Raw genomic sequence first — 24656 nt, 5'->3', positions numbered from 1 at the left:
GGATATAGTGCACCCTGCCTTAGGGCTGGTAAGGTCTGCTGGAGGGGTGACTTACCTATATCTTAGGCAGTGCTAGCTGGCATGGCACACAGGCAGTGTGCCATGTCGATGTGGTCATTTTTTCACCTCGCATGGGCATGTTGCCTGCAGGGACAGGGGCATAGTCCTAGTTAGGGGGTCCCAGGGTCCCTCTTCAGCCTCCAGACCCTAGATACCCAGGTTACCACTTACTAGGGACTTACGGGGGGCGGCAGAAGTACCAATTGTGGACATGGTTTTTAGCGAAAGAACAGTAGTGCTGGGAACCTGGACAGCAGGGACCCAGTACTCTACTGTCAAAGTTACATAAGAGCCAACAAAAAGGGGAGCTACTGCAACAGAGCCCAATTTTCTCAATATTCTCAGTTTAAATGCCTTATGTAGGTTTGCCCACTCCATCTTGCCTGTGATGTAAATTCACTGATTTGTATGTTTCACATTGTTTTTTCGCTTAGCCAAAATCGGGTAAGCATCTTCGGACCCACCTCTTTCTTCAATTCCTTAGCAGTAGTAACTACAGACCACACTTCGTCCTCAGCTGTGATTTGGGTAGAGTAGGGCAAGTTGGTTAAATGTGCAATTAAAGATCTGTTGACTTCCATTAGACTCCAGTTGAGCCCAAACTTTCGTTTGGTGTCGTTTGGACCTGCTCTATAGGTTTTCTAAACCATCCCGGAGTTCCCCTTTGTCTTATAGTCCACTTACAATTAAAATCGTCCAGATTTTCATAATGGAAATCCACCCCAAGAAAGTCCTTCTATTCTGCCTACTTGCTATCATTAACATTAACCTTGCACTTACCCCCAAGGCACGCTGGTCTGTAAGATTTGGATGCGTGCGAACAGTATGACCGTATGTGACTGAGGAGATGGCGACGCGGATCCTGCAACTCCCCAGCCAAATGTTCATGGGAATGGAAAGCTGTTTGTGTAGTGCTTGGATAGATCATATGAGTGGATTTTAGGAAGAGGCCCTCAGCTGTGCGCAGCATTAGAATAAGGCAAGCCAACACCCAGTCCCTTCTAAGATGTGAAACAAAGGAGCAAGTGATAAAATCAAATCCCAAGGAACCAAGTGTATGCCCAGAGCAAATGCCACTTTGTTTCTAAAACAGGCAGTCTAACCAGCTGCAACCAAAATGGTAACATGTTTAACGAGTTAATATATTTACATGTATTGATTTGTACAATGCTACTTATACACCTCCCTTAATTCAAAGATTTATTTAAAGCCAGGCTTATCTAGTAAACACTTTACTGGTATGGATGGCTTGTATTAGGACATAATTTGGCATATGTGTTGATGGGCAGTATATAAATGTGCTTTATCAGCCCTTGCACTAGGCAGTATGTAGGAGTTTAGTGTTTTATTTCACAGGTATCACATTTTAAACAACTGTGATAACTCCTTACAGTACTCTGTACCGTTTTTCCTTTATCCTGCTTTTCCTTTACCCTGCACTTGAAGTCTTCATTTAATAACTGGCATAGTGACCCAACCTGTACCAAAATGTAGATAGATTTTTCCCTGATTACTCTACAGACACAGCATTTGTGTGATTGTGTAACTCACAGCAGGGTGGTCTCTCCTCTGGAGCACGCACAAAGGTATTTGTTTCTGCATTTGGTTGTGATTAGGGCTCCCAGTCTTCCGGTTTTACTGATTTTTACAGATAAATACAAACTATTTTTTTTCGTGTCTGTAATTATTTTTAAATACGGAAAATAGATCTTCTTTGGATGTTTTTTTTAATGTCAATTATGAGTTCGTCAGTAGGTGTACAGATTGAGAGGTAGGGGAGTTGAAAAAAGACAATGGATTTCATAATTAGTCTGAATTAAGTGCAGATCTACTCGTAATTGTGCTATTCTATAATGCAAGTGTTTTCAGATAACTCTATTACACTGTATGCCACTGAACCCTTTTGCTCATTCAAATATGAATATGCATTTATCAGTCAAATGTGGAAAAATACGCATTGCAGCTTAATTTATACCGCAAACAGAAAATAATAAAAATGGATTTATACAGAAAAAATTAGCAAAAAAATAAATATGGATAAATACAGACGGAGATGTAGAAAAAATAAATACCATAAAACCGGGAGCCCTCGTTGTGATCAAGAAGGACCAAAGACTGGGCCTAGGCAATCCTGCCCCCCTCCTCCCTTTGCCAAGAGGTAGTGCTTCAGGAAGTTTAATCAGCAGCCCCTTGCGATCATAGAAAGCCCTGTCCCCTTCCTCCTCAGTGTCTGGATCTCCACCTTCCAGCTACAAGAATGCAGGCAATACGCTTCCGCTGTCTGGGGAAGCTGTCTTCGTCCTCCACTTTGTGCCTTGATACAACCAGGGGCATCCAAAGGGATCCCACTTTTCTTCTACAGAATTATCAGAGGCAAACTGGAGAAGGATCATAAGGCCTCCACTCAGCATTTGCCAAATCTCCTTCGAAATGCTGGTTTACATGCTTATATATTTTCCCACATTGCTCTGATCTTGATGTGCCTGCTTCCTTCAGTCTAAAACTCTTGCTTTTTCCCAGTATGTGTCCAGCCGTATACGTTATGCTTCCAACACCTGAGCTGATGAGCTGACCCTGCTGTGAGCAGAAGTCTAGTGGTAGCCTAGCGGTGGACAAACTTCACCTGATTCTAGTGCCTACACAAAGTACCGAATGTCACTATATTCAGATGCAAACTGTTTCTCTCCAGTTTTGCATCCTAAGATTTGCTTCCTATCTGAAAGCATGAGGTCTCAAAAATCACCAAGTGTCTTTTAAAGTCCTGCATGGACAAACTAACCTTGACCTCAAATGTCCAGTTTTTTCTTTCCCCTTTCAATTGACCCTCTTCTTCCCTTCATCCCTGCTATGCCTCCTCGCTGAGCACAACCTCTCTAAGCCACATACATCTTTGCCTCAATGACTATTAATGTATTTCTGCAAATTGCTAACCACTCATTTCAAACATCGTAACCTCTCCTATTTTTGTCATACCACTGCAACCTAACACAAAATCTCCTCTAGCTCATCAGTTAATCCCACCAAAAATCTTCATAAACTCACAACCCTACTCCCTCCCCCCCCCCCCTCCACCCACACTAATGACCACACCAAACTATTAACTTTAGTCTACCACAAAGTAACTGGAATGAATGCATGGAATGGTTTGCTTGAGTGGACTAGGATAAATAAAGTAACTAACACTGGACTAACCTTGGGTTCTGGTCCCTCATTCTGCACAGCTTAAAACACTAGCTTTGTCAGGATGGCGAGTGCTATATAAATGAATTACAATGGTATCCAAACGGGAGATATATTTTAGCGATTGAAGTCTCGCCAGGAGTTTATGAACTTCACATAGGACAATATGACTTGAAGCATAGTGGAAGGGCATCCATGAGTATGAAGTATGGTGAGTTTGGATGGAGAGATGGTACTTGCCTTTTTGTACCCCCACACTATATGTAATTAAGGCGCAGTTATGAAGGCAATTGGAAGAACATAGCAAATGGGACTCTTAAGTTCTCTGTTTACCGTGTAGTTTGTATACCTTACACCTTCCAGATACACTCAGTAGCATGTAGGAGGCTGTTGGTCTAAGGCTGGGTAGAGGTAATTAACTTTAAGTCTTTTTTTTTTTTTTTTGATTCGATCACCATGGCTATTGGGATTTAGGGTTTCGTTCAATACAGAAGATAAGGAGGGAGTGATTGCAATATGTAAATGTAAATGTTGTATACTTGTAAAGCGCACAGCTGCCCCAGCAACGGGGCGTCCCGGCGCTGTAGACCGCTGGGGAACCCGTCCTGGCTATCCCTGTGAGATGGTCCCTTTCTGGGTATCTCCAAGGTGAAACCGGGCATCCCCGGCATCTGTGGGGGGCCGTTGTAGAGATGAGGCAAGCTTAATGCCCAGAGTTGCCGAGTGTTCCTGGTTAGAGTAGGTACCGAGGCGAGAATTATCAAGTCCGTTTTGACCCTGGTCCACGACCCTGCCGCGTCGGGAATTGAACCCTGGTCCCTGGCCGATTCTCTGCTTACGGGTCTGCCGCCTCTAACCAGTGAGCCACACCTCTCCACAATACTTCTAACCATTACCAATCGCCTTGCATAGCTTCAACCCATCGTTCATTTGCCCACCATGCCACCTCCGTTTCGACCCAGCCATACACCAATCCGTCTTGCCCCTGCTGTAAAAGGAATAGTCCAGTCCAGACCAGACTGCCAGGCCAGGCCCTCCCTGAACTGGAACATCAGCAATCCAAGGCCAGTCTCACCCTAATGTAGGCTCTTCAGGAAGGAGCAGCTTGGTTCCAGTGGCACATTGAGCTTGGGACCCATGTTTGGGCATGCCCATGGCCACTTAGGATGCAGGATCAAACACAAAAGGTAATGGGAGGATGCTTGCTCCACGTTTGGGCTGTTCTGTTCCTATTAGAGCAGGGAATGCTGCCCCGAGCGATTGCCAGTGGTTAGACTTATTGTAAGCATACTCGCCCCACCGGTTCGGTTTGTTGTACCACCCTAAGCGGCTGTGTTTGCATCTCAAAAGCTGAATGTGCTCCTGATGGGCCCCTGTGCTGCAGCCCCGCCCTCCCAGCCACCCATAGGCACCTCTTTCACCAATGACTCACAAAGCAGTAGAGTTGCCTGTTCTGTGGGGTGGTTTAGAGTCCAGGAACCAAAATGCAGGACAATAGGTGCCCCACGGGGCCTCTATGGGCAGCTGGACACGAGCCACGGTTGCAGGAAAACAATGCGGAACAGTGGCCACCCTACTTGTAAATAGTCTCCTTGGACTTGGCAGTCTCTTCGGGGCTGTCTTCTATAGACTGCCCTTTCAACTTGCTTCCGTGCATCCTTCGACTTTGGAGCAAGTCATAAATATTTATGAGCCGTGCGTGTCACAGTAGGATGGTAAGCAGCAGCCCGTCCCAGCAACACCGCAGTTATGTAATGGAAGGGACTCTGCTTTACAGCCGCTCCAGAGGTCTGACTGACCCTGCTGTGCGCCAGGAACAAACCCGGAGAAAGCACATAGGCTTGGTTTGTGTGCAACGCATGAACCAAGGGGTACACACATAGGTACACATGCACAGAGGATGCACACATGCCAACCGACCCCTACAGAGCCCAGAAAAAAGATAGGGACACCAAGTCATGTCACGTGTTCAGACAGTCCTTGTTGTTTTTCAGCAACAGTTTGCATTCTAGTGTTTTAAACCATGTTTAATAGGGTAAAACCAACACCAGAGCTCTTGAAATGCAAAGTTCTGCTGGCTAAAGTCCTAAGCTGTGTGAAGATGCAGCACAGGACTCTGGGCATTTGGCAGCTACTCAGATGGATGGTATTTAAAGAGATTTTTTTTTGCAATAAGATTACTGCTATGAGGGTTTCTTTTTTCAGTCCTGGATTATGAACGAAGTCTCTAGTAATGGTACATTTTCTTTGACCATGCCCCTCTGAAATATGATCTAAGCTGTCATTGAATGTCACTACAGATCAAAAGGGCCACATGCCACAAATAGTAAGGGGGTGTATGACACGTCATTCACTTACCCTGGTTGACATCAAGAATACTGGCTGATTCGAAATGATTGTGTGAATATCCGCGCAGCAAATGCCATAAAAAGAATCCAGTAAGCCCGGAAAACTCCATTCCTCATATCTTACGAAATGTAAGGGGTAGGAGTTGGGCCAAGCCTCATCTCTGGCAGCCCCTGTACCCAGGCCGTCTTAACTCCATATTAAAAACACCGTTTATGATTGGATTAAAACAAGATTACTTGCCATCTTCTGACACTCGCTGGCAATCTTTGAGCCTATGGTGTTAAGACTGTTTTCCCTACATGCTTAAAGTAATATTAGCTAGTCCTGCGCCCCAGCAAAGCCTATATACCAATATTCTGCGATCTGCCTGGTAGATGTCGTTGGGCGTGAAGGACCCTGGTCTTGTTTATTTTTGGTTGAGAAACTGGGGAGTGAGGGTCGAGGTCCATCTGCACTCAATCTTGTAGGTTTCCAGGGGCCCTTTTGTAGTCTGCTTCCACTCTGCCCATACTGACCTTAAGTGACAAAGTGGAGGCCAAGGATTTGTGCCCCAAGGTCAACAGACCTAAATCGAGATATTGGTGTTATAACTGGATTTGTACTCTGGGGACAGGGAGTGGCACTTGCCAAGGCCTCGGAAAACCGCCCTATTAGAAGCGCAGCACATATGTTAAACCATCGCGACCCATGGTCTGATTTCTGTATCTATGGGGTTGGTGCTGGGCATAGCTATATGAATTGGCAGTTTGTATACTAGAGCGCCCCGTGATGAGCATGCTGGTCCATAAATTAGCAGCAGGACTTGTATAAAGAACTGCCAGTACTCTGAATTTGTGTGGTTCAAGTTGGTGGCTTTTCCAGGGGACTTGGACATCTCATTGTAGGTGCACCATGTGAAGATGGTCAGGCCTGAAGTTATTTTCTCTCCACATGTCAAGCTGCTTATATTATGATATATATTGATTTGTATTGCACACTGTCCAGGTGCTTAGGCAGGTGTGAAAGTCTGGCATCCCCAAGGTGCTTATACAAAGAGCCGGGTATTCTGCTTCTAGCAGAAATCAAGAAGTCAGGAGGTGGAGGCTCTGATGTGTTGAGGGTGGTTTGTATTTTTAGACATGGGTTGTGTTTTTATTGATTGGAGTAGTGGTCGTGGTGAGGTTGAAGTTGTATTTGTGTGAGGTATTTGGTTTGGCATATGAAGAATCCATGGACTTTCAGAAAATATGGTAGAGGATGATAAATTTCAGAAGTGCTCCTGTAGGATGACTTGCAGAGGGTCTAGGTAGACCCTCACTGGCGTTCTTCAGGATTGTGCTTGTGATTTGTAGCTTGGCAGGGTGAGCGGTAGTATTAGACACACCTGCCTCACCCTAGAACTGTGCACCCAAAGAGGTGTGTGCTGTCCATTGTGTATATACTAACTTCTCTAGTGCTCCACCCAAGGTAAGAACAGAAGCAAGGCAGGTGATTAAGCCCATGGAAACTAAAGAGGAAGGTCTTGTTGATTGCTGCATGAGCCTAATGTTGACTACATGCACCGGGCATGACACCTTCACTACGGCTGATATGTTCAGATGATGTAAACTATACTCCCCTTGGTGCAAAGTGTTTTCCAATCCATTGGTTGCTGCTCATTCGGCAGACGTTCGCCAAAGGGCCTAGTGAAACTAGAGCCAGATCCAAAGCGTTATATACTCCAATTAATGAATTTTATTGATGGCCCTGGACATGCAAAGAACTTTCTGGGAGTGCTTGTGGTAGCATAAAGATTGCTTGATTATGGCCAAAAATTGTTTTTTTTAAGCACATTGGACTTGCCCAAATGCATTTTTTCAAAGCTTTTGGTAAAAAAAAAAAAAGCATTAGCGGAAATGTATTTTTAACTACTTTATTGAAATATCTGGCTACAAAAAAACATTAACTGGGGAAAAGAATAAAACCTCTGTCACTTGAGATGGCTTTCTGGTGAATTTTCATGTCCTTTGCACCACTGAAGAGGATTGGGGAATAGTATCTGGTCTCTGAAGACAGACACTCCTACCATGTTGGTAAGGCAAGTAGGTCCTGGGAGAGCTCCGCAGGGCATTATGTAGGGAGTAGGGTAAATCCAAAATGGCATGTGGGGCAGATGTGATATCTGAGCCCAAAACAAGTTAGCAACTCTAAGATATTTAGGTCTGCATTTGATCAATTGTAAATAGCATTTTGATCATTTGTTTTCTGCATTGTTACTGATGGGGACATTCAGGAGGTGTCTTGGAGCATGTCTTTGAAACATTACTTTGTGTATTAAAACTAACCTTTCTACTTCAAGCAAAGCAGATGGGGTCACTGTCCGCCCAGCTTCCATGAACGGGTTAAGTGAGCAAACCTTGAGCATCCACTTGAATGTTAAAATTATTTTTAATTAAACATATAGTTAAAAAAAATCCTCAATTGGAATTGAGTATTTTAGTGAAGTGAACATATGGCTTGTTCTACTACAGGGCTCAGTACTTGGATTTAGCTTTTGGTTCCCACTGCTCCTAGCCAGTCAATGCCAACCATAAAAGAGGGTGCGTTAGCTTTCCTAATGGGAACATGGTAGGGCACAGCCTGTGGTGTTAACTTGAAGTATTTGAGTTGTGGAGTCGCAGTATGGCACCTTTTACTCAAAACTGTCCCTGCCAGAAAGAAACCTAGTCGAACAGTACCCTGAATTTGTTATTGCAAAACAAAATAGCCTTCCATGAATTTCGAGACTTGTTGTTTAAATTGTCAACCCCGTGAAGGGACCAGGGTTCACGCGGACCGGAGTACTTTGCATCTTACATGAGGGACTCCTGTCTGAGTAGATTAGTTGTTTAAAGCTCCAGACAGCCTGAACCCTAAACATGACCAGACCATCCATAGATGAGACATACTTGGGTCTCTTAGGCCTCACTAGGCAAAGCTGCTGACCGCTCGCTGGCGCCTGGACTGCTCGCTGGCGTGCTGGGATTGGGGGTAAAAGTAAAGGTTGGTGCATCTGGAAGAAAGCCTTGCCAGCACCTCCGCCGGGCATGGGTTGCCACCTTTTTGAGAAAAAAAACTACCACTTGTTAAATGTCTTTCTCGGTAATTCAACTCCACGCAGGAGGTCTGGTAAAGGTGTCGAGGAGCTAGGTTCAGGGCATGTTGGAAGGGTACGGAGGGGCCACAGAAGCAAGACTCCTGGTCACGGGACCAGCAAACATGCCTGACTTCAGATACTAGCCTGAACTTCACACCTAGCTTCAAGTCACTCACCTCGCGTCACCCCCCTGTTTTAACTACAACAGTGAATGAACACTCAAGAGTTCAGAGACCTGTCTAGACTTCGTTGTTAATTTACTTCCTAAAGCACAGACAAGCCCCAAAGAGCACTTTACAGAAAACACATTTATTGCACCAGGAGCATCGTGTCAGACGAGGCGCTTAAAATGGAACAGAAGGGCCATTTGGGGCCAGATTACTGAACATTGGATGTGATCGGAAGCAGAATGTGCAGCGGGCACAGTAATGGGCAGGGGGAGATTAAAGGTGTAAATCAATCACATTGCTTGTCAGTAAAATGACAGAAGCCTGGATTCAAGGTTACAAGGATTTTCAGTTTAGCAACTTGAGGGCCTGTTCGCAAAGGTATTTTGAAGTAAGTAGAGTTCCTGTTGTACCCCCTTATTCACTCCTACATACTCTTGTGGATGGGCCCCAAAACATCTAAAATACGAATGTTCAGGGGATAGGCATGTAGAGTTCGTACAAACAGAAAGGGCTCTGCACATTTACTGACTGGGAGCTGGACAGTTCTGGGCCTATTCACAGTCATTTAAATGTCTTACAGCTGTGTCTAAAAAAGTGAAACCTTTTGTTTTTCTGGCACCCATACATTTGTTTACTCACTTTAAGAAAACAGTGATAATGCACCCACCTGAAACATAAAATATGCACACACGCAAAGTACAGAGTTTAAAGCGCCTTACTCCATACAGTTCATGGCAAGGGTGAGCAAAGGGCAGACCATCCGTAACATATACATTGCCTTAAATAGCGATGAAAAAGGAACCATAAATTGCCCCACAATCGTTGTCCTCCATGACCTTATATAGGCAATCCCATCTGTGTAGAGTGTAATATCGCTCTAGATATATGTGTATGTATATATGTGTGTATGTATATATGCGGGGGGGTCTGTGCACTGAATAAACTTACAAGGACCAGTGAGTGCTCTCCTATTTATACTGCGGAAGTGTGTGTGTGTGTTCGATCTACACACAAACACTTATGTAAAAATAGTTTTTGCGGATACACCAAAAAATGCACCCATGAAACTTTTTTTGTTTCTTATAATCTTACAATATATAGGCTCTCCAGAACCTCTATGGTAGGAAACCGTGGCAAAGCCAGTAAGCATGTGTAAACACCAGGCATGTGATTTCACATAACATAGTTCTAAAACTAATTCTTTGGTCAACCTAGTCAGATGAGTGATTCCGTACCAAACTTTTCAACCCAGACTTTGGTCGTTAAATAACCATGCTTATGTTATGCAGCGGCCATCTTGTAATGGAGTTTGTCATTTGTTTTATAGATAGCAGTGATATATATTTATGCATGTCGGCCCAAAAAAGAAAACCTTGGCAAAGCCAGTATGTTGGCTTCCAGCAGCAAAGGCTTGCCTTATTAGCTTTGCCAGTGCTCGTTTTACATTGTATTATTGGTAAAATATTCTCTCTCCAAAGGGAAGTTCCATAAATGTCAATGCTCTTAAATTCCCCCACTCAGAAATGTATTAAGTAGCCATATTCAGTTTTGCCATACTCATGCACTATTACCTCTCACTTTTCTGCAGGCAACGGCTCCAGTTTCCGGTCTGCTGTACAGGACTTTACCAATTTTTCTTGGCTGTCCAAGTCTAAAGTGGAGAAGCAGCTGCAGATTGTCTCAGTTCTACAATGGGTTATAACCTTCCTTATGATGGGTAAGTTAACAAGCTTTGCATTTTTAGGTTCTTTAATTTGTAGTTAAGAGTAGCCTCGATGCATTGTATTGCAGAAAATGGAAAATTAATGAACTTTGCCTTCTATGCCAATCTAATGGCAGGTTTGACACATGCCAAACAGGCATTTACAAATGCAAATGGTTTGACCCTGTATAGTATTTCATTGTCTTGGAAGTAGTTATTTAGGTAATAGGAAGTAAGGTGCCAGGGAGTTCTGTTTTGTAATATTTGATAATAGTTTCTTAAAGCCATTTTATATCTTCCTGGCTGTTCAGAATGGTAAGTGCTATTAGTAGGAGTTATTGTTATTGCCTACCTAACAAGGGCTCAAGTAGCCAGCCTTGAAGGGTGGAAAGCTATGGTGGCCTTTCCAGACTCCTATTTGTAGACTTCAGTGGACCATTCAAGTCAGAAGTGAACTTTCAACTCACTGATTCGCCATGCTGAATTCTTGCAGTCCATGCGCCAAATCTGATATTGCTAAAGAGTGTTGGTGCAAGTTGGCAATTGTTGCACGGTGACTTGCGTGTTAATGCAAATTAACACGCAAAGCTTATGTACAATAGTCTGTATGCTCAAGAGATCCACTCTGTAAAATACTGGATAAATGAGGCTAGTTACGAGTGCCATACCCTGAAAGAACTAGCGTGGCCTTTACAAATGCCTGCCATTTAGTAAGGGATGCCTTGACTCATGGGCTCAGAGGAGCTGGTACAAACTGAACCTGGATAGCATAGAAGTGTGCATACTCGACAGACCGTCTGTGCAGAACCTGGTTACTGCCAAGACTCATCCATTCCGGGTTCTGTGTAGAGTTGTGCCTTAGCACAGAGTTCTTCAAACTGGGGGGTGGGGTGGGCCCCCCCTAAGGGGGCCTTTAGTTATCTCGGGGGGGCACCAGGCTCTGGCCAAAAGAAGCACTATGCTAATAATGCTTTGTTTTTAATGGGAAAAGATGAGCGGCAGTAAGCCTCTCTGTAATGAGCCACCACTAACGTTTTGCCATGTATATGGGAGGATGTGTCAAAAGGGAAGGGACTCCCAATATTCTTCAAAACCTCCACCCCATGTCTGACAATCACTCTATGGATACGTTTACACATTAGGCCTGGCCGACTAAAATATTATGTTTGGCAATCATGTTTTTGATTACATTTTTAAAAGGGTACCACAACTTAATTAATTATAAACATATTAAAACTGCCAATTTAAAGGAATATTTATAAAAATTCTGAGGGGGGCCGAAGATTTTTTTTGTTTACACTGGGGGGCGGGGTGGGGAGGGGCGCGGGTCTAAAGTTTGAAGACCACTGCCTTAGCATGTACCATACACATTGTAGAAATGCACTAGCCCTACAGAGCCTTGCTGTTACCACCTCTCTAAGAGGTGTCGGTGAATATGCAGCATGTGAACAATGGTGCATATGCCAGCCCAACCCATTCTATAAAACCCACCCACTGTTCCGGAACTCTGGGTCTGAAGACCATGCCTCCTGCACTCAGAGCTCACATCTTGATATCTGTCACTGGGCCCACAGATCAATGCAACTCTTATTTATCCCCAATAAAAACCTGAAATGCATAAATCTCCCTCACATGACCGGTCTTGCCTGGTCTCATAAGGCAACCTGCCCAATACAAGCGAGGATGAGATGTAGCAGTAGGTATTAATGACGTTCGAAGGACCATTTTGTTATGCATGACAACAGTACTCTGTTTTCCTTGGCAGCATCCGGCATCTGTTGGACTACTCAGCTTGTACGAAGCGCCTATTATATTGCCATTGACAGTGCACCATTAAAGTTAGTGTAACATTAGATTACTACAGAGGGTGGTTCTGCCTCTGAGGCCTAAGTAGTCTTGACCTAAAAACATTGACCATATTTGCTTATTGGGCTATTTGGTGTCATCCAAAAAGAGGAATGACTCTGTATATGCAACAAACACAAAACTTGTGACAACTGAAAATTGAATGTCTTTTGAGGCAGGATTGAAAGTTTGCACCCGATGACCTGGGGACTTTATCACTCAAAATTGATATACTAGCGCATGCATAATGTATTACTAGAATATAAGACCACATAGCAGCAACATGTGTCCAGCAAGCTCTAGAACATATGGGCATAGAGGAAAATAAGCGGAGCCACCACCTGATTGCTCTGGTTGAGAGGGGCTCAATGAGCGGAAGCCTACTAGTTTTCCTTGCTCTAAGATGATTCTGGATTCTAATATTGACAGTCATTGAGCATTTCTGACTCTTTATTGCAAAGTGACAATGAAGATAACCCAATAGAATGAAACCACATTACCCATAAATCATAGGAGTGAAGTAGTCCTCTGTCAAAGGAGGACTCACTGGATTTTCTCCAATCATGCATCTCTTGGTCCTACAGTCCCCGCGCCTGCTCTCTTGGTAGATGATACACTCAGTTCCTCTAGTAAACCAATAAACAATAAGCTTCTGTCCACTAGACCCAAATTTAAGTCTTGTGTGGCTTGTGATCTGCCTCCAAAAGAACTGGCTTTTAAACATGTTTGGGTGTTTGTCAGTCCAAACAGCATATTAGAAGTGATACTAGATTTTAAACCTTAAGAGCATGTGTATAAAGCAGTGTATCAACCTACAGTGGGCATAACACGCAACTCGATGTCCTAATGAAAACCAAGCTTTTCTGTTATTTTGGCTAAGAACCAGAGGCGTACAAGCCACCAATGAGAATCCCTGACTGGAGTGATCACCACTGATTATGACCAATGGTGGATATTTGGATGTCATTCCTTGCTCAGACTGCAGAAAGGTATCAGTTACCTCCTGGTTCAGTGGCTGTGTTAGAACCAGGCCCATTGGAATTATGCATTTATGATTCTGCTGCGTTTTCAGCAAAATTATGGGTTTGCAGCATTTTGCTACATAATCTGCAGATTTTATTAAAAGTTTCTTGCTCAAAGAAATCAAGTTATTAAACATCTCATCAAATGTTCGTAAGCAACAGAAGATACTCTGCAAAAGTTGACTGGCCATCTTTCAGTTGCTTATTACTGTATTTGGTTGTTCAACTGGTACTAATGAAGTGAAATCTTTGCCCAGTGTTACCATGAATAAAATCGAAAAACAATGAAAGACTGTTACAAATTGTGCTGCCTTATGCCACATTTCTTTTTTTTTTTTCTTGCATCATTCAGTCAACCCAGCTGCATAATTTGGCCCTCATTGCCGCATAGTTCCATTGACCCTGGTTATACCTGAAAAATACTAGCAGCTGGATAGTAAGGTGACACGAACTGCTCCCCAGTATGGGCTCCTGATTCCTCCATGAGCATGTTTCTGACCCTATGGTCCGAGCACAATCTTTTACTACTTCTACATGTCAACTTGGGTCTCAGCCCATTAATTAGTTCCTCTAGGTATTTGTCAGAACCTAGGGTCACATGTCACCCAGGTGATGTGTGCAGCTCATGACAGTATTATCCAGCTGCAAGAGAATAGAGCACTGACTTGATGGCAGGTTGGACTCACTAGCATGAATGATTACCACAAACTACTCCAGGCAATTGGTGTGCAGGTTAAGGTCTTGTAGATCCCACTTTTGTGGAGGCATCCCTAACCAGAACTGGTAACGTCAAATAACCAATTCCATTCTAAAGTGTTCCTGAAAATCTCTTCCATTCCAGGCATCCATGTAGTCCATCTATCATTGCAGTTTCATCCTGGTCTTAGAGGAAAGTGTTTGCTTTTGGTGCAGGCCATACAAGAACCTGAGGGGCTTAATATTTCAGAGCTGGAAAGCCATGGAGTCATCCAGCAGAGATGGCCTGAATCAATGCTGCTGAGGACTAGGTTAGCCTTTTCTGAGATATTGTGAACCTCTGTAGAGCCCACTTGCATTGTATATCTCCTGCATCTTGTGAGACTGTAGCTTTCCTAAAGTCTATGGCAAATGCCCAGGAAACTCATGCACTTCTTTAGTCGTTGTTGCCTTGGCTCTTATCTTGAATCCCAAGTTGTACAGTAATCTCTCTGCTAATGCTAGCTAACATTGCAAATGGATCCTGTTTTGCAATCACAGTAGGTCATTCTGATACACCTTGTGTGAAGGGCTTCCGCCACACGCTTTAACCCCTGAGGGAAAACACAAAGGTGCCAAGGGAACACACTAGTGAAATGTCAGACCTGCTTATGCCAAATAAGATGGAGAAACATTCTTTGAAGACATGGAGGAAGACAATCTGGTGTATTTTGGATGCAAAATGATTTTCAGACGACTAACCACCCTGTTGCATCTCAATTTTCTTAGTGACTGCGTGAATTGCTTCAATTATTCACAAGCTTCACAATGTAAGGCCATGCTGACTTTCATTATGCCCGTAATGTCTCAGAGCCCTCTTGAGAATGCTGCTGGTACCATGAATGAAGCTACCTGGCATGGATCATAATGAATCAAAGGATACATTTGGGCTTTATTTCTGCTTCCAAATTTGCAACCATCTGGCGATCACATCATTCACAGGAACAGGCATTTATCAGTGGCTTATTTTCTGTGAATTTGAACCCGAAAATCTGCCTTTGTGTTGGTTTCTGCGTTGTTGATGTGAGATCCAATAGACTTGTTGCAGCATGGTTTGCTGCCTTCAGAATTATGCCTGGAAAATACCAGTACAAATCCTATTGTGCTTGAGATAATCCACATGTGCATAACTTGTAGTACTTTCACTAATGTGCTTTTGTAAATCATGTATCTTAATCTTGAAAGCCCCTTGCGCTGTTAAAGGTAGTTTGGTGTACCATTTGAATACATTGACACATCTTTAGAAGTCTCATGGCAAAACTGCCAATCATAAGCTGCACCATGGGTCAAGTCTGACTCCTTTCATACTTGCCGTTAATTGTGATGAGTGCTGTTGCATGTTATTACCTTTTGATGGTAAGGCAGTATGTGTTGTGTGGGATGAGTACAAGTGGACATGTACTGGAGGTAACAGTGGAGCTCAAGAGCAAACTTTGTCCTGACAGATATCTCATTTGGTGAATGTAGTCATCACCCATCAAGACATGGAGTTCAACTGTTTTCATGATGTGCTGTGGGATTGGGCGAGGCCAGCAGGTTGTGGGAATGCTTTACTGCATTTGTCATGTTAGTTTCTATAACCAGTCGTAGTAGATGCCACTCGGACCTGTTGTGCGTCAGGTTCACAATCAAAGGGATCATAACTGCGTGACCACACATTGGTAGTCACGTTTGTCACTGGTATTTTTCCAGCTACTATTCTGAATTCATGCCACTCTAATTTTGGCACAATAGTCATGCAGCAGTTTTCTGATGACTTGAGTTCATGGGCAGCTGGTGTATTAAATGGGACAATCAATCAAGAAATTTATAGAGCGCGCTACTCACCCGTGAGGGTCTCAAGGTGCTGGGGGGGGGGGGGGGGGGGGGCGGCGGTGCTGCTACTGCTCGAACAGCCTGGTCTTGAGGTGTCTCCTGAAGGTGATGTGGTCCTGGGTCAGACGTAGGTGGGCGGGGAGGGAGTTCCATGTCTTGGCGGCCAGGTAGAACAATCTTCCTCCGGTGGTGGTTCTGCGGATGCGTGGGATGGTGGCGAGGGCAAGGGTGGCGAAGCGGAGCTGGCAGGTTGGAGTGTTAGAACGTGAGGCGTCTGAGGTATTCGGGTCCGGCGTTGTGGAGTGCTTTGTGTGCGTGGGTGAGGAGCCTGAACGTGATTCTTTTGTTGACGGGGAGCCAGTGCAGGTCTCAGGTGTGCGGTTATGTGGCTGTGTTGGATGTCCAGGATGAGGCGTGCGGATGCTTTCTGTATGCGCTGGAGTCTGTTCTGAAGTTTTGCTGTGGTTCCTGCGTATAGGGCGTTTCCGTAGTCCAACCGGCTGGTGACGAGGGCCTAGGTGACCATCCTTCTCGTTTCGGTGGGGATCCACCTGAAGATCTTTCAAAGCATGCGCAGGGTGTTGAAGCATGAGGACGAGATGGCGCTGACTTGTTTGGACATGGTGAGCAAGGAGTCCAAGATGAATCCTAGGTTGCGTGCGTGGTCCGTGGGTGTCGGTGGGGAACCCAGCACGGTGGGCCACCAGGAGTCGTTCCAGTCAGATTATGATGTTCCCCGGATGAGGACCTCCGTTTTGTCTGAGTTTAGCTTTAGGCAGCTGTATTTCATCCATTCCGCGACATCTTTCATTCCTTCCTGGAGGTTGATTCTGGCGGTGGCTGGGTCTTTGGTGAGGGAGAGGATCAGCTGGGTGTCGTTGGCGTAGGTGATGAGGTTGTGTTTGCGTACGATGGTGGCGAGGGGGCTCATGTAGACATTGAAGAGGGTCGGGCTGAGTGAGGAGCCTTGGGGTATGCCGCAGATTTTGGTTGCCGCGGACCGGAAGGGAGGGAGGCGGAATCTCTGGGTTCTGTCGGAGAGAAATGAGGTGATCCATTCAGGGCCTTTCCTTGGATCCCTGCGTTGTGGAGGTGGGATCTTAGAAGTCGGTGGCAGACGGGATCAAAGGCGGCAGAGGTCTAGAAGGATGAGGGCGGCGGTTTCCCCGTTGTCGAGCATGGTCCTGATGTCGTCTGTGGCTGCAATGAGGGCGGTCTCGGTGCTGTGGTTGGCTCGGAAGCCTGACTGAGAAGGGTCAAGGGAGCCATTTGCCTTGAGGAAGGTGGTCAGCTGTTTGTTGACGGTCTTCTCGATGACCTTCGCTGGGAAGAGAAGAAGGGAGATGGGACAGAATTTCTTGAGATCCTTTGGGTCTGCTGTGGGTTTCTTCAGTAGGGCGTTGACCTCGGCATGCTTCCAGCTCTCTGGGAAGGTGGCGGACAAGGAGTTGTTCATGACGTTCCGGAGGTGGGGTGCAATGACGGCGTCTGCTTTGTTGAATGTGGTGAGGGCAGGGGTCTGATGAGCCGGAGTGGATGGTGTTCATGACGTGGGTGGTGTCCTCGATGCTGACGGGGGTCCAGGTGCTGAGGGTGTCGGTGGGGTGCGTTGGCTCGGTGGCTGGTAGTGGGGTCTGGGCGTCGAAGCTGTTGTGTATGTCGGCGATCTTGCGGTGGAAGTAGGTGGCGAGGGAGTCGCAGAGGTCTTGCGAGGGTGGGATGTCATTGGAGTTGGCGCTGGGGTTGGAGAGTTCTTTCACAATGCTGAAGAGCTCCTTGCTGTTGTGCGCGTTGTCTAGGTGTTCTTTGAAGCGGTCCTTTTGGTGGTGCGGATCAGTTGGTGGTGTTTGCAGGTGGCGTTCTTGAGAGCTGTGAGGTTCTCGGTTTGGTCGTGGCGCCAGGTCTTCTCGAGGGTTCGGCATGATTTTGTGTTCTTGAGGTCGTCAGTGAACCAGGTGGCTTTCTTGTTGCTGGGCTTGCCGGAGGGGTTTTTTAGTGGTGCGAGGGCGTCTGCGCAGTCACTGATCCAATGTGAGGATGCGTGCGGCGGCGTTGGCGTCAGTTGCGTCGTTTGGTTCTGGCTCAGTGATGTGGTCAGCTGGTCTGTGGTGACTTTGCTCCAGCATCTGCGGGGGATCTGTTGTGGGCGGTGGTGGGATGTGGTCTTCTGGAAGGTGAAGTGGACGCAGCTGTGGTCTGTCCAGTGTAGGCAGGTGGTGTGGCTGAAGGAGACGTTGCTGGCGGAGAAAATGGGGTCCAGCGTGTGGGTGGGGGTGGTCACCAGTTGCTGGAGTCCGAGGTTGGCGAGGTTGTCAAGTAGGGTGGTGGTCTTGTCGTTGTTGGTCTCCAGGTGGAAGTTCAGGTCGCCCAGGAGAATGTAGTCTGCGGAGGTGAGGGCATGGGCAGTGATGAAATCGGTGATGGCTTTGCTGAATTGTGTGCGTGGTCCTGGGGGTCTGTAGACTAGGTTTCCTCTGAGGGTGGTCTTGGTCGGTGTGGATCTGGAAGTGTAGATGTTCGGTGGAGGGGAGGGCGTCCTCGTGTTGGTCGTGACGCTGATCGAGTTCCTGTGGATGATGGCGATTCCTCCTCCGGTATGGTTGATGCGGTCCTTCCGGGTGATCTTGTAGCCATCCGGGATGGCTATGGCGATGTCGGGGGCTGAGGAGGCATTCATCCAGGTTTCCGTGAGGAAGGCGACGTCCGGTGCAGTTGTGTCGAGGAGGTCCCAGAGTTCGATGGCGTGTTTGTGGACGGAGCGGGTGTTGAGAAGGATGCACTTGAGGTGGTTGTTGTTGCATGGTCTGGGGGGGCGGGGTGGCGGTGCGGAGGCAGGTGAAGTTGCACGTTCGGCAGGAGAAAGGTCCGTGGGTGCGCTTCGGGGTGGCTTGGTAGCAGGTGGATGATCGGCCGGTGTTGAGTGCGTGGAGGGTGGCGGTGTTGTAGCTCAGCCTGGTTGTATGGCTCTGCAGGGGCCAGGGGTTATTGCGTTGGGCGCGGTTCAGGCGCGGACTGGTGCAGACGGGCTTGCCTTAGGCGCACCTACGGTGTGTTAGCAGCGCAGCCGCGCAGCGGCCTGCATTATGAGGGGTGGAGAGAGGAGCAGCTGGGAGGGGGGAGCGGGAGTGAATCAGGGCTCTGGGTGGGGCCGCAGGGGAGGCAGCGGCGGGAAACAGATGCGGGATGGGGCGATGTTAATGAGCGGCACAGACAAGGCAATACAGAATAATGGGATACAACAGTGGGTAAAAAAGCACAGACAAGGCAATACAAGTTGGGAAATAAAAACAATTGGGAAAGCAAAGAAAGATAGAAATCAAGACAGCAAAAAGAAAGACAGAAATTAGGGAGAAGAGGCACAGAGAAACAGGTACCACTGAAGGAGACCCACCACTGGGCCAGCAGGGATCGAACCGGCAGGCAGCAGGGCTCAGGGGCACGACAGTGGGGACTAATGTCAAAAACCCCATGAACCAAACATACGCATGTCTCATTTGGTCCGTTTGAGTTTGACATTGGCATATATTTGTATTTCAGCTTTTGGTCATGGTCCGGTTTTATTGCTAACCTAAGCATGACGAGTGCAAAAGTATCTTGATGTATTTGCACATCTGCCTGTTGTGGTAAGGAATTGCATGTGCTAATGTATAGATACTGTGCAATGACCTGCCACCAAATCATTAAGACAAGTTCTAATGGAACAATCTTCCCCTTCAGGTGTTGGTTGTACAGTAATAATGATCTATATCTTCTGCACCGATTGCTGGCTGATCGCTGCCCTATATCTGGCCTGGCTGGTTTTTGACTGGAATACTCCAAATAAAGGTCTGTATGACTTGCTCACTATACTGCTTTCTCCATCACTCCCCAATTGTCTTGATGATCACATTCGCACTGCCATCTGGCAATTGTCTCCTATGTGGTTTCTTATTGTTGGAGGGTCCTGTGCAGTTTAGGAATCCGAAGATTTCTACAGTTGCTTCTGAACTAAAGCCGGTATTCTAATAGTTCTCGCCTGTTTGACCGGCCAAACATCTCGAGGTGCCTGGGAGGCTTAGTTTCCATCGGTCTTGTCTAAATACTTTATTTATTTTTGCAGGTGGAAGAAGGTCGAAATGGGTCAGGAATTGGACTGTTTGGAAATACTTCAGGGACTACTTCCCAGTCAGAGTAAGTATTCTTTTTTTCTAGAATGCATCTCCAGAGTGTTTGTGTGAGGCAAGCTTTCAGATTCTAGTCAAGCCAAGCATGCCCATGAATTTGAAATTCCTGCCACCAGCACTGGAGGGCAGTCTGGTAGACGGACTGGTTTGACTGCTGTAGGTTCTATTTGGCTCTTGTATTTTTCCCAACTTGTTTATCATATTGCTACCTGTGATGTGGTCAGTTTGGTCTCAAGCCAAAGATTCTGCACTAGACTCATGGGTCATATTTAATTTCAGCTTCTCCATTCTGTCCTTGTTGCTGCAGTCATTTATTTACAATCTTGTTTTTAGGTTACAGTGCTACCATTGCAATACTACACAATAGAATGCTTTAATCTACGAATTCGTAAATTACCCCCAGTTGAAAAGTTGTTATAGCGCTGACCAAGCTCCGACTTTGCTGCCTGTTTTCCAAAGTAAAAATACGCGCTGATTGGGCAACTTCACATGCTTCAAACGGTGACAAGCCCTATCTGCAACCGTATCTTGGACGGATTGCTGGCGTAACACTGCAGTCAACATAGCCCTGTAGAAAAGCAAAATTGAGCTGCTGAGCAGATTAAAATTGATCTGCTTGAGAAGACTAAATGGTTCTGCAATTGACAAGCCAAAGTTTAACTCACCCATGACTGCATCACATGGTTCTGTTTTTCAACCACTGTTGTAGCACTATCACCTTCTTGCCTATCAGCCAAGCCTTGATTATTGTCCAGGCTTGTGTTGTGAAGAGCAAGTGGGCAAATAAGCATTTTGTGTTCTGAGGCACCTGATCCGAGATGATTCATTGAATGATCTGTGTTAAATGGTCTCAAGTCAGGATCCCTTCAAACTGGGTTTAACCTGCCTGTTATACACCCATGTCATGGTCTATGGAATGCAGTTGAATATAGGCCTTTTTTCGCATGCGTTTACAACGCATGCCATAACACTGTTACAACGACCACGTTATTTCGCATACTGTTACAACGCAAGTCGAAACCACAACTTGCTTTTAGGGGGTGCTGGATGTTGGAATAGTATAATTTACTATTCCAACTCCAGTCTTTGCGGACATTAGGGAAGATGTTGGATTTTAAATCCAACACCTTCACCCTAACGCAAGTCATGGTTTCGACTTGCGTTGTAACGGTATGCGAAATAACGCGGTCGTTACAACGACCGCGTTATGGCATGCGTTCGGCATGCGAAGTAAACTCTGTTTACCAATGCAGTTTACTAGGTGCAGTTGAAGCACCTGTAAGCAATTAGACATCTGTGCTCTTTTCTTTTGATGGGTCATATACAACATGAAATTGTGGTTGTGTAAGATTAAAGAAACCATTCCCCTTATACTTCCTGTGGCCTTTTCCAATAACCCCATTTCTATTTAAGCTTTATGTGCAATAGCAGTAGTCCATTGCATTGAGGTTGTACAAATTATGTTGCTTAAGGGTACTTGGAGTGTTTTTAAAATTGAAATATCACCCCTGCCTGTATATCAGAATTATTTTGACCACCTTTTCACAATGCTGAAAACTTAGAATCTGGTATCTGCTTGATGTTGTACCTTTATTATAATGACAGTATTCTAATCATTTATCACTTAAATGCAAGTGTCTGCTATTGATGAGCAACCACCTTCGCGGAACTCCGTGAAGTGACAAAACTCAGCCAAGCTATGCGGAGTTCCGCAAGCGGCGGAGTGGGTTATTCGCAATAATGTTTAGTGCCGTGTTAGGCCCGTGCTTTAAAATCAGCACGAATGGCATCTCACAGTGCAAAAGGGCGCTGCTTCTTTCTGCCACTTGATTTGAAGTTCTCCTCGAACTCCAACTTCCTCAACGCAAATGGAAGGTTTCTCAGCATGAGCGATAGCCACCATCTGCAACCACCCGCATTGAGAAATCTTGCTGGGAAGTGGTCTAGCGTTGGATTTTCCTCGCTCACCAACTTGCATTGGAGAGCGAGGAAAAAACTCCACTCCATGAAACTCTGAGCTGCGCGGAGTGCAAAAAATGCTGTGAACTGAGGAGTTTACCGCCGATGGTTAGTGAAGAACTAGAAACAACCAGATGGACATGAAACTAAAATATTTGTGGTACCTCGTCAATTACATCCCAAGAAGCACCTAGTACATAAACAATGCATCTTCTGTCTAGGATCACTGCAGAAACTACTGGCCGTGATCACCCTTGTTACGTCAATTGTAGACTAGAAAAATGGTGCTCCAGTGGCGACTTCCGTCCTTCAAAAACTGCAGTGGAATCGAAGTGGTGGCAAGACTGCTCCGAAATGTACATACATTAAAACATGTGCCAGTGCTGATGGCAAGTAAATAGCTCCCTACAGAGTAGGGCTTTGCTTTCAAGCCTTTCTGCATCCTCCAAAGGACCAGGATGAAGGCCTCTTTACTCAAGCTTCAACAATACTCCCAGAATACTCCTTTCTAGTCTAGCACCTCGGCTGAACATCTTAGAAGAAGCTCCTCCGTGGAACTTCCTTCTCCATACAAGCTGCATAATTATGGAAGGCCCACTCAGTAAAGTTTTAGTTTATTATAGTTTTTCATTGAACTTTGCCTAAGTTCTGAATAACAGTTCGAGATCACCTGGAATTTGGGATGGCTGTAGACCTCTCTTTAATACCAATGATACAGATTTACACTAGCCATTTCTGTTGCCCACAAACACTAGTCTGATTTGGGACAAATATCACCTACCTGATAGATGAGGATAGACGCACAGCTATGCGTTGGTCTGCACTGAAAGCATCAATGCAGCTACACAATTGCATCAACATGAGGTGCATGCCTTTAATCATCTTGCAGGACACCAAAATACTGCACTCCTGGGGTACCATAACCCACCCCCAAAATACTCCACGATAAAATAAATGTTATAAATCTCATGTGCGGTGTTCTGTTCTCCTCTTCTGCTACCTGTCCACCTATAGCAGCCTGTGTCTGGAAAAGAGCATCAATCACTCTCCACCAATTCTTCCCACAAAGCATGCGCTGTACTTCAGCTTCGGTCCAACCAAGCACTCTTCATCAAAGTCTGTAGCGTTAAGAGTGGACTAAGGCTCTACTGCCGTCCACTAGATCTGGTGCATCGCAATCTGTGTGCTTGGTTCACGGTTCGAAATGAGACCAGAATTTCCTTATGTTCAGTGTTGAATTGTTTTTAAACTTTCGTGCTCTGTCAGCTCTTTTCATCATTGCCCTCGTCCTCCTGTCACTCGAACGGTGTTCTTGACTTGATTCATTTGCGGATATCAAATCCCTGATGTGCAGTGTCCCTAGTCTCTTTTATGAGGCAGTGTCTGTCATTCGGTGTCTGATAAAATTCATCTTTTGGGATTGGGTGTTTGGTTTCCTCCCTTTCGCAAATACTTTTACAGTGGCTCTTGCAAGGTAACTTTACTTCTCCTTTGCTTCCTATGGCTTGTTTATTCCATGTTAAATAAACTGTTTGTGTAGGTGCAACTCCTTCATTGTTTGGTAGGGGGGGGGGTTGATCAAGTGTGTCCACTCCCTTGAATTTCTTTTGTAATACCATATTTGGCTCGATAGCCCATGATTGGACTGCTTTATCTTCATTTTTTTTCAGTGAGCTCACTTGGTTTGCCTTGTTCTAAAGTTGTAACACTTTCGCCAATGAGTTACTTGGCCCGGCTGTCCACTAAGCTTTCGCCCTTTGTTGTACTCCTCTTTTCTGCTTGTACAGGAACATTGCTTCACATGCCTTCGCCTAGTTGATTTCATTGAACTTTGCCTAAGTTCTGAATAACAGTCCTTCGGATAGTGGCAGGCAGGAGAACGCCGATCTGGGGAATCCATGCGAGGCCTGACTCATCTGCTTATCTATTTGTTTTGTTGAATCCTCTGTCAACATTCAAAGTCCGAAACTGATTCGACTCTGACCATGCCCCGGGGGATGTAGTCACAGGCGCGTGCAATGCCGATCTGGTTTCTTGTCCACACTGCTGGGAAACCGGAAGTGCTACCGTTCCTAATCCAACAAGCTCTAAGCTAAATTGACCCATGGTGTTGACCTGTTGTCTTCCAAAATGAGGTACTTTTAAATTGCAAATGCTCAGTGTAAAGCAGTGTAAAAACAGGAAGTTTTGCAAAGGGGTATTTCACGTACCTTAACTGAAATCACTGTCTCTTAATACAGAGGTACGGTGGCACATTGTGGCTGCACCTGACTGTATGGTGCAGCCGGGGGGAGGGAGGGGAGCAGGAGGGCTAGGAATATCATGCCCCCTCCGAAGGGCTAAATACTAGGGTCGTCGTACAGCCTGCCCCACTTCATCGGAGGTGCATAATTGCCGTGCCTCTTGGCCCGTTTGATGCTGTTCCTCTAATACAGCGCTGGTGCAGAAGTAAAGGCGTTCCATCACATGCATGCAAACGAGGGGACACTCCCTTGGGATTGCCTGGGCACAAAGTGTGCCCTTGTGATCCGTATTGCAGAAGGGACTGCACCGGAGTCTGCA

At 45.7% G+C, this 24656-nt stretch overlaps 1 protein-coding gene across 1 annotated transcript in view; it reads left to right on the top strand.

The window, feature by feature from the left end:
* DGAT2 (diacylglycerol O-acyltransferase 2) overlaps positions 1-24656 on the top strand; it is a 67410-nt gene that overhangs the window by 15793 nt on the left and 26961 nt on the right. Inside the window, exons 2-4 of the mRNA XM_085623283.1 lie at positions 10442-10570; positions 19690-19797; positions 20072-20142. Of these exons, the coding sequence (XP_085479409.1) occupies positions 10442-10570; positions 19690-19797; positions 20072-20142 (308 nt within the window). The remainder of the gene's footprint in view (positions 1-10441; positions 10571-19689; positions 19798-20071; positions 20143-24656) is intronic.

This window comes from Triturus cristatus, chromosome 8, assembly GCF_964204655.1.
Source record: "Triturus cristatus chromosome 8, aTriCri1.1, whole genome shotgun sequence".
NCBI lineage: Eukaryota > Metazoa > Chordata > Amphibia > Caudata > Salamandridae > Triturus > Triturus cristatus.
Note: the sequence above shows the minus strand (reverse complement) of the source record. Positions and strands in the feature narration are given on the sequence as shown.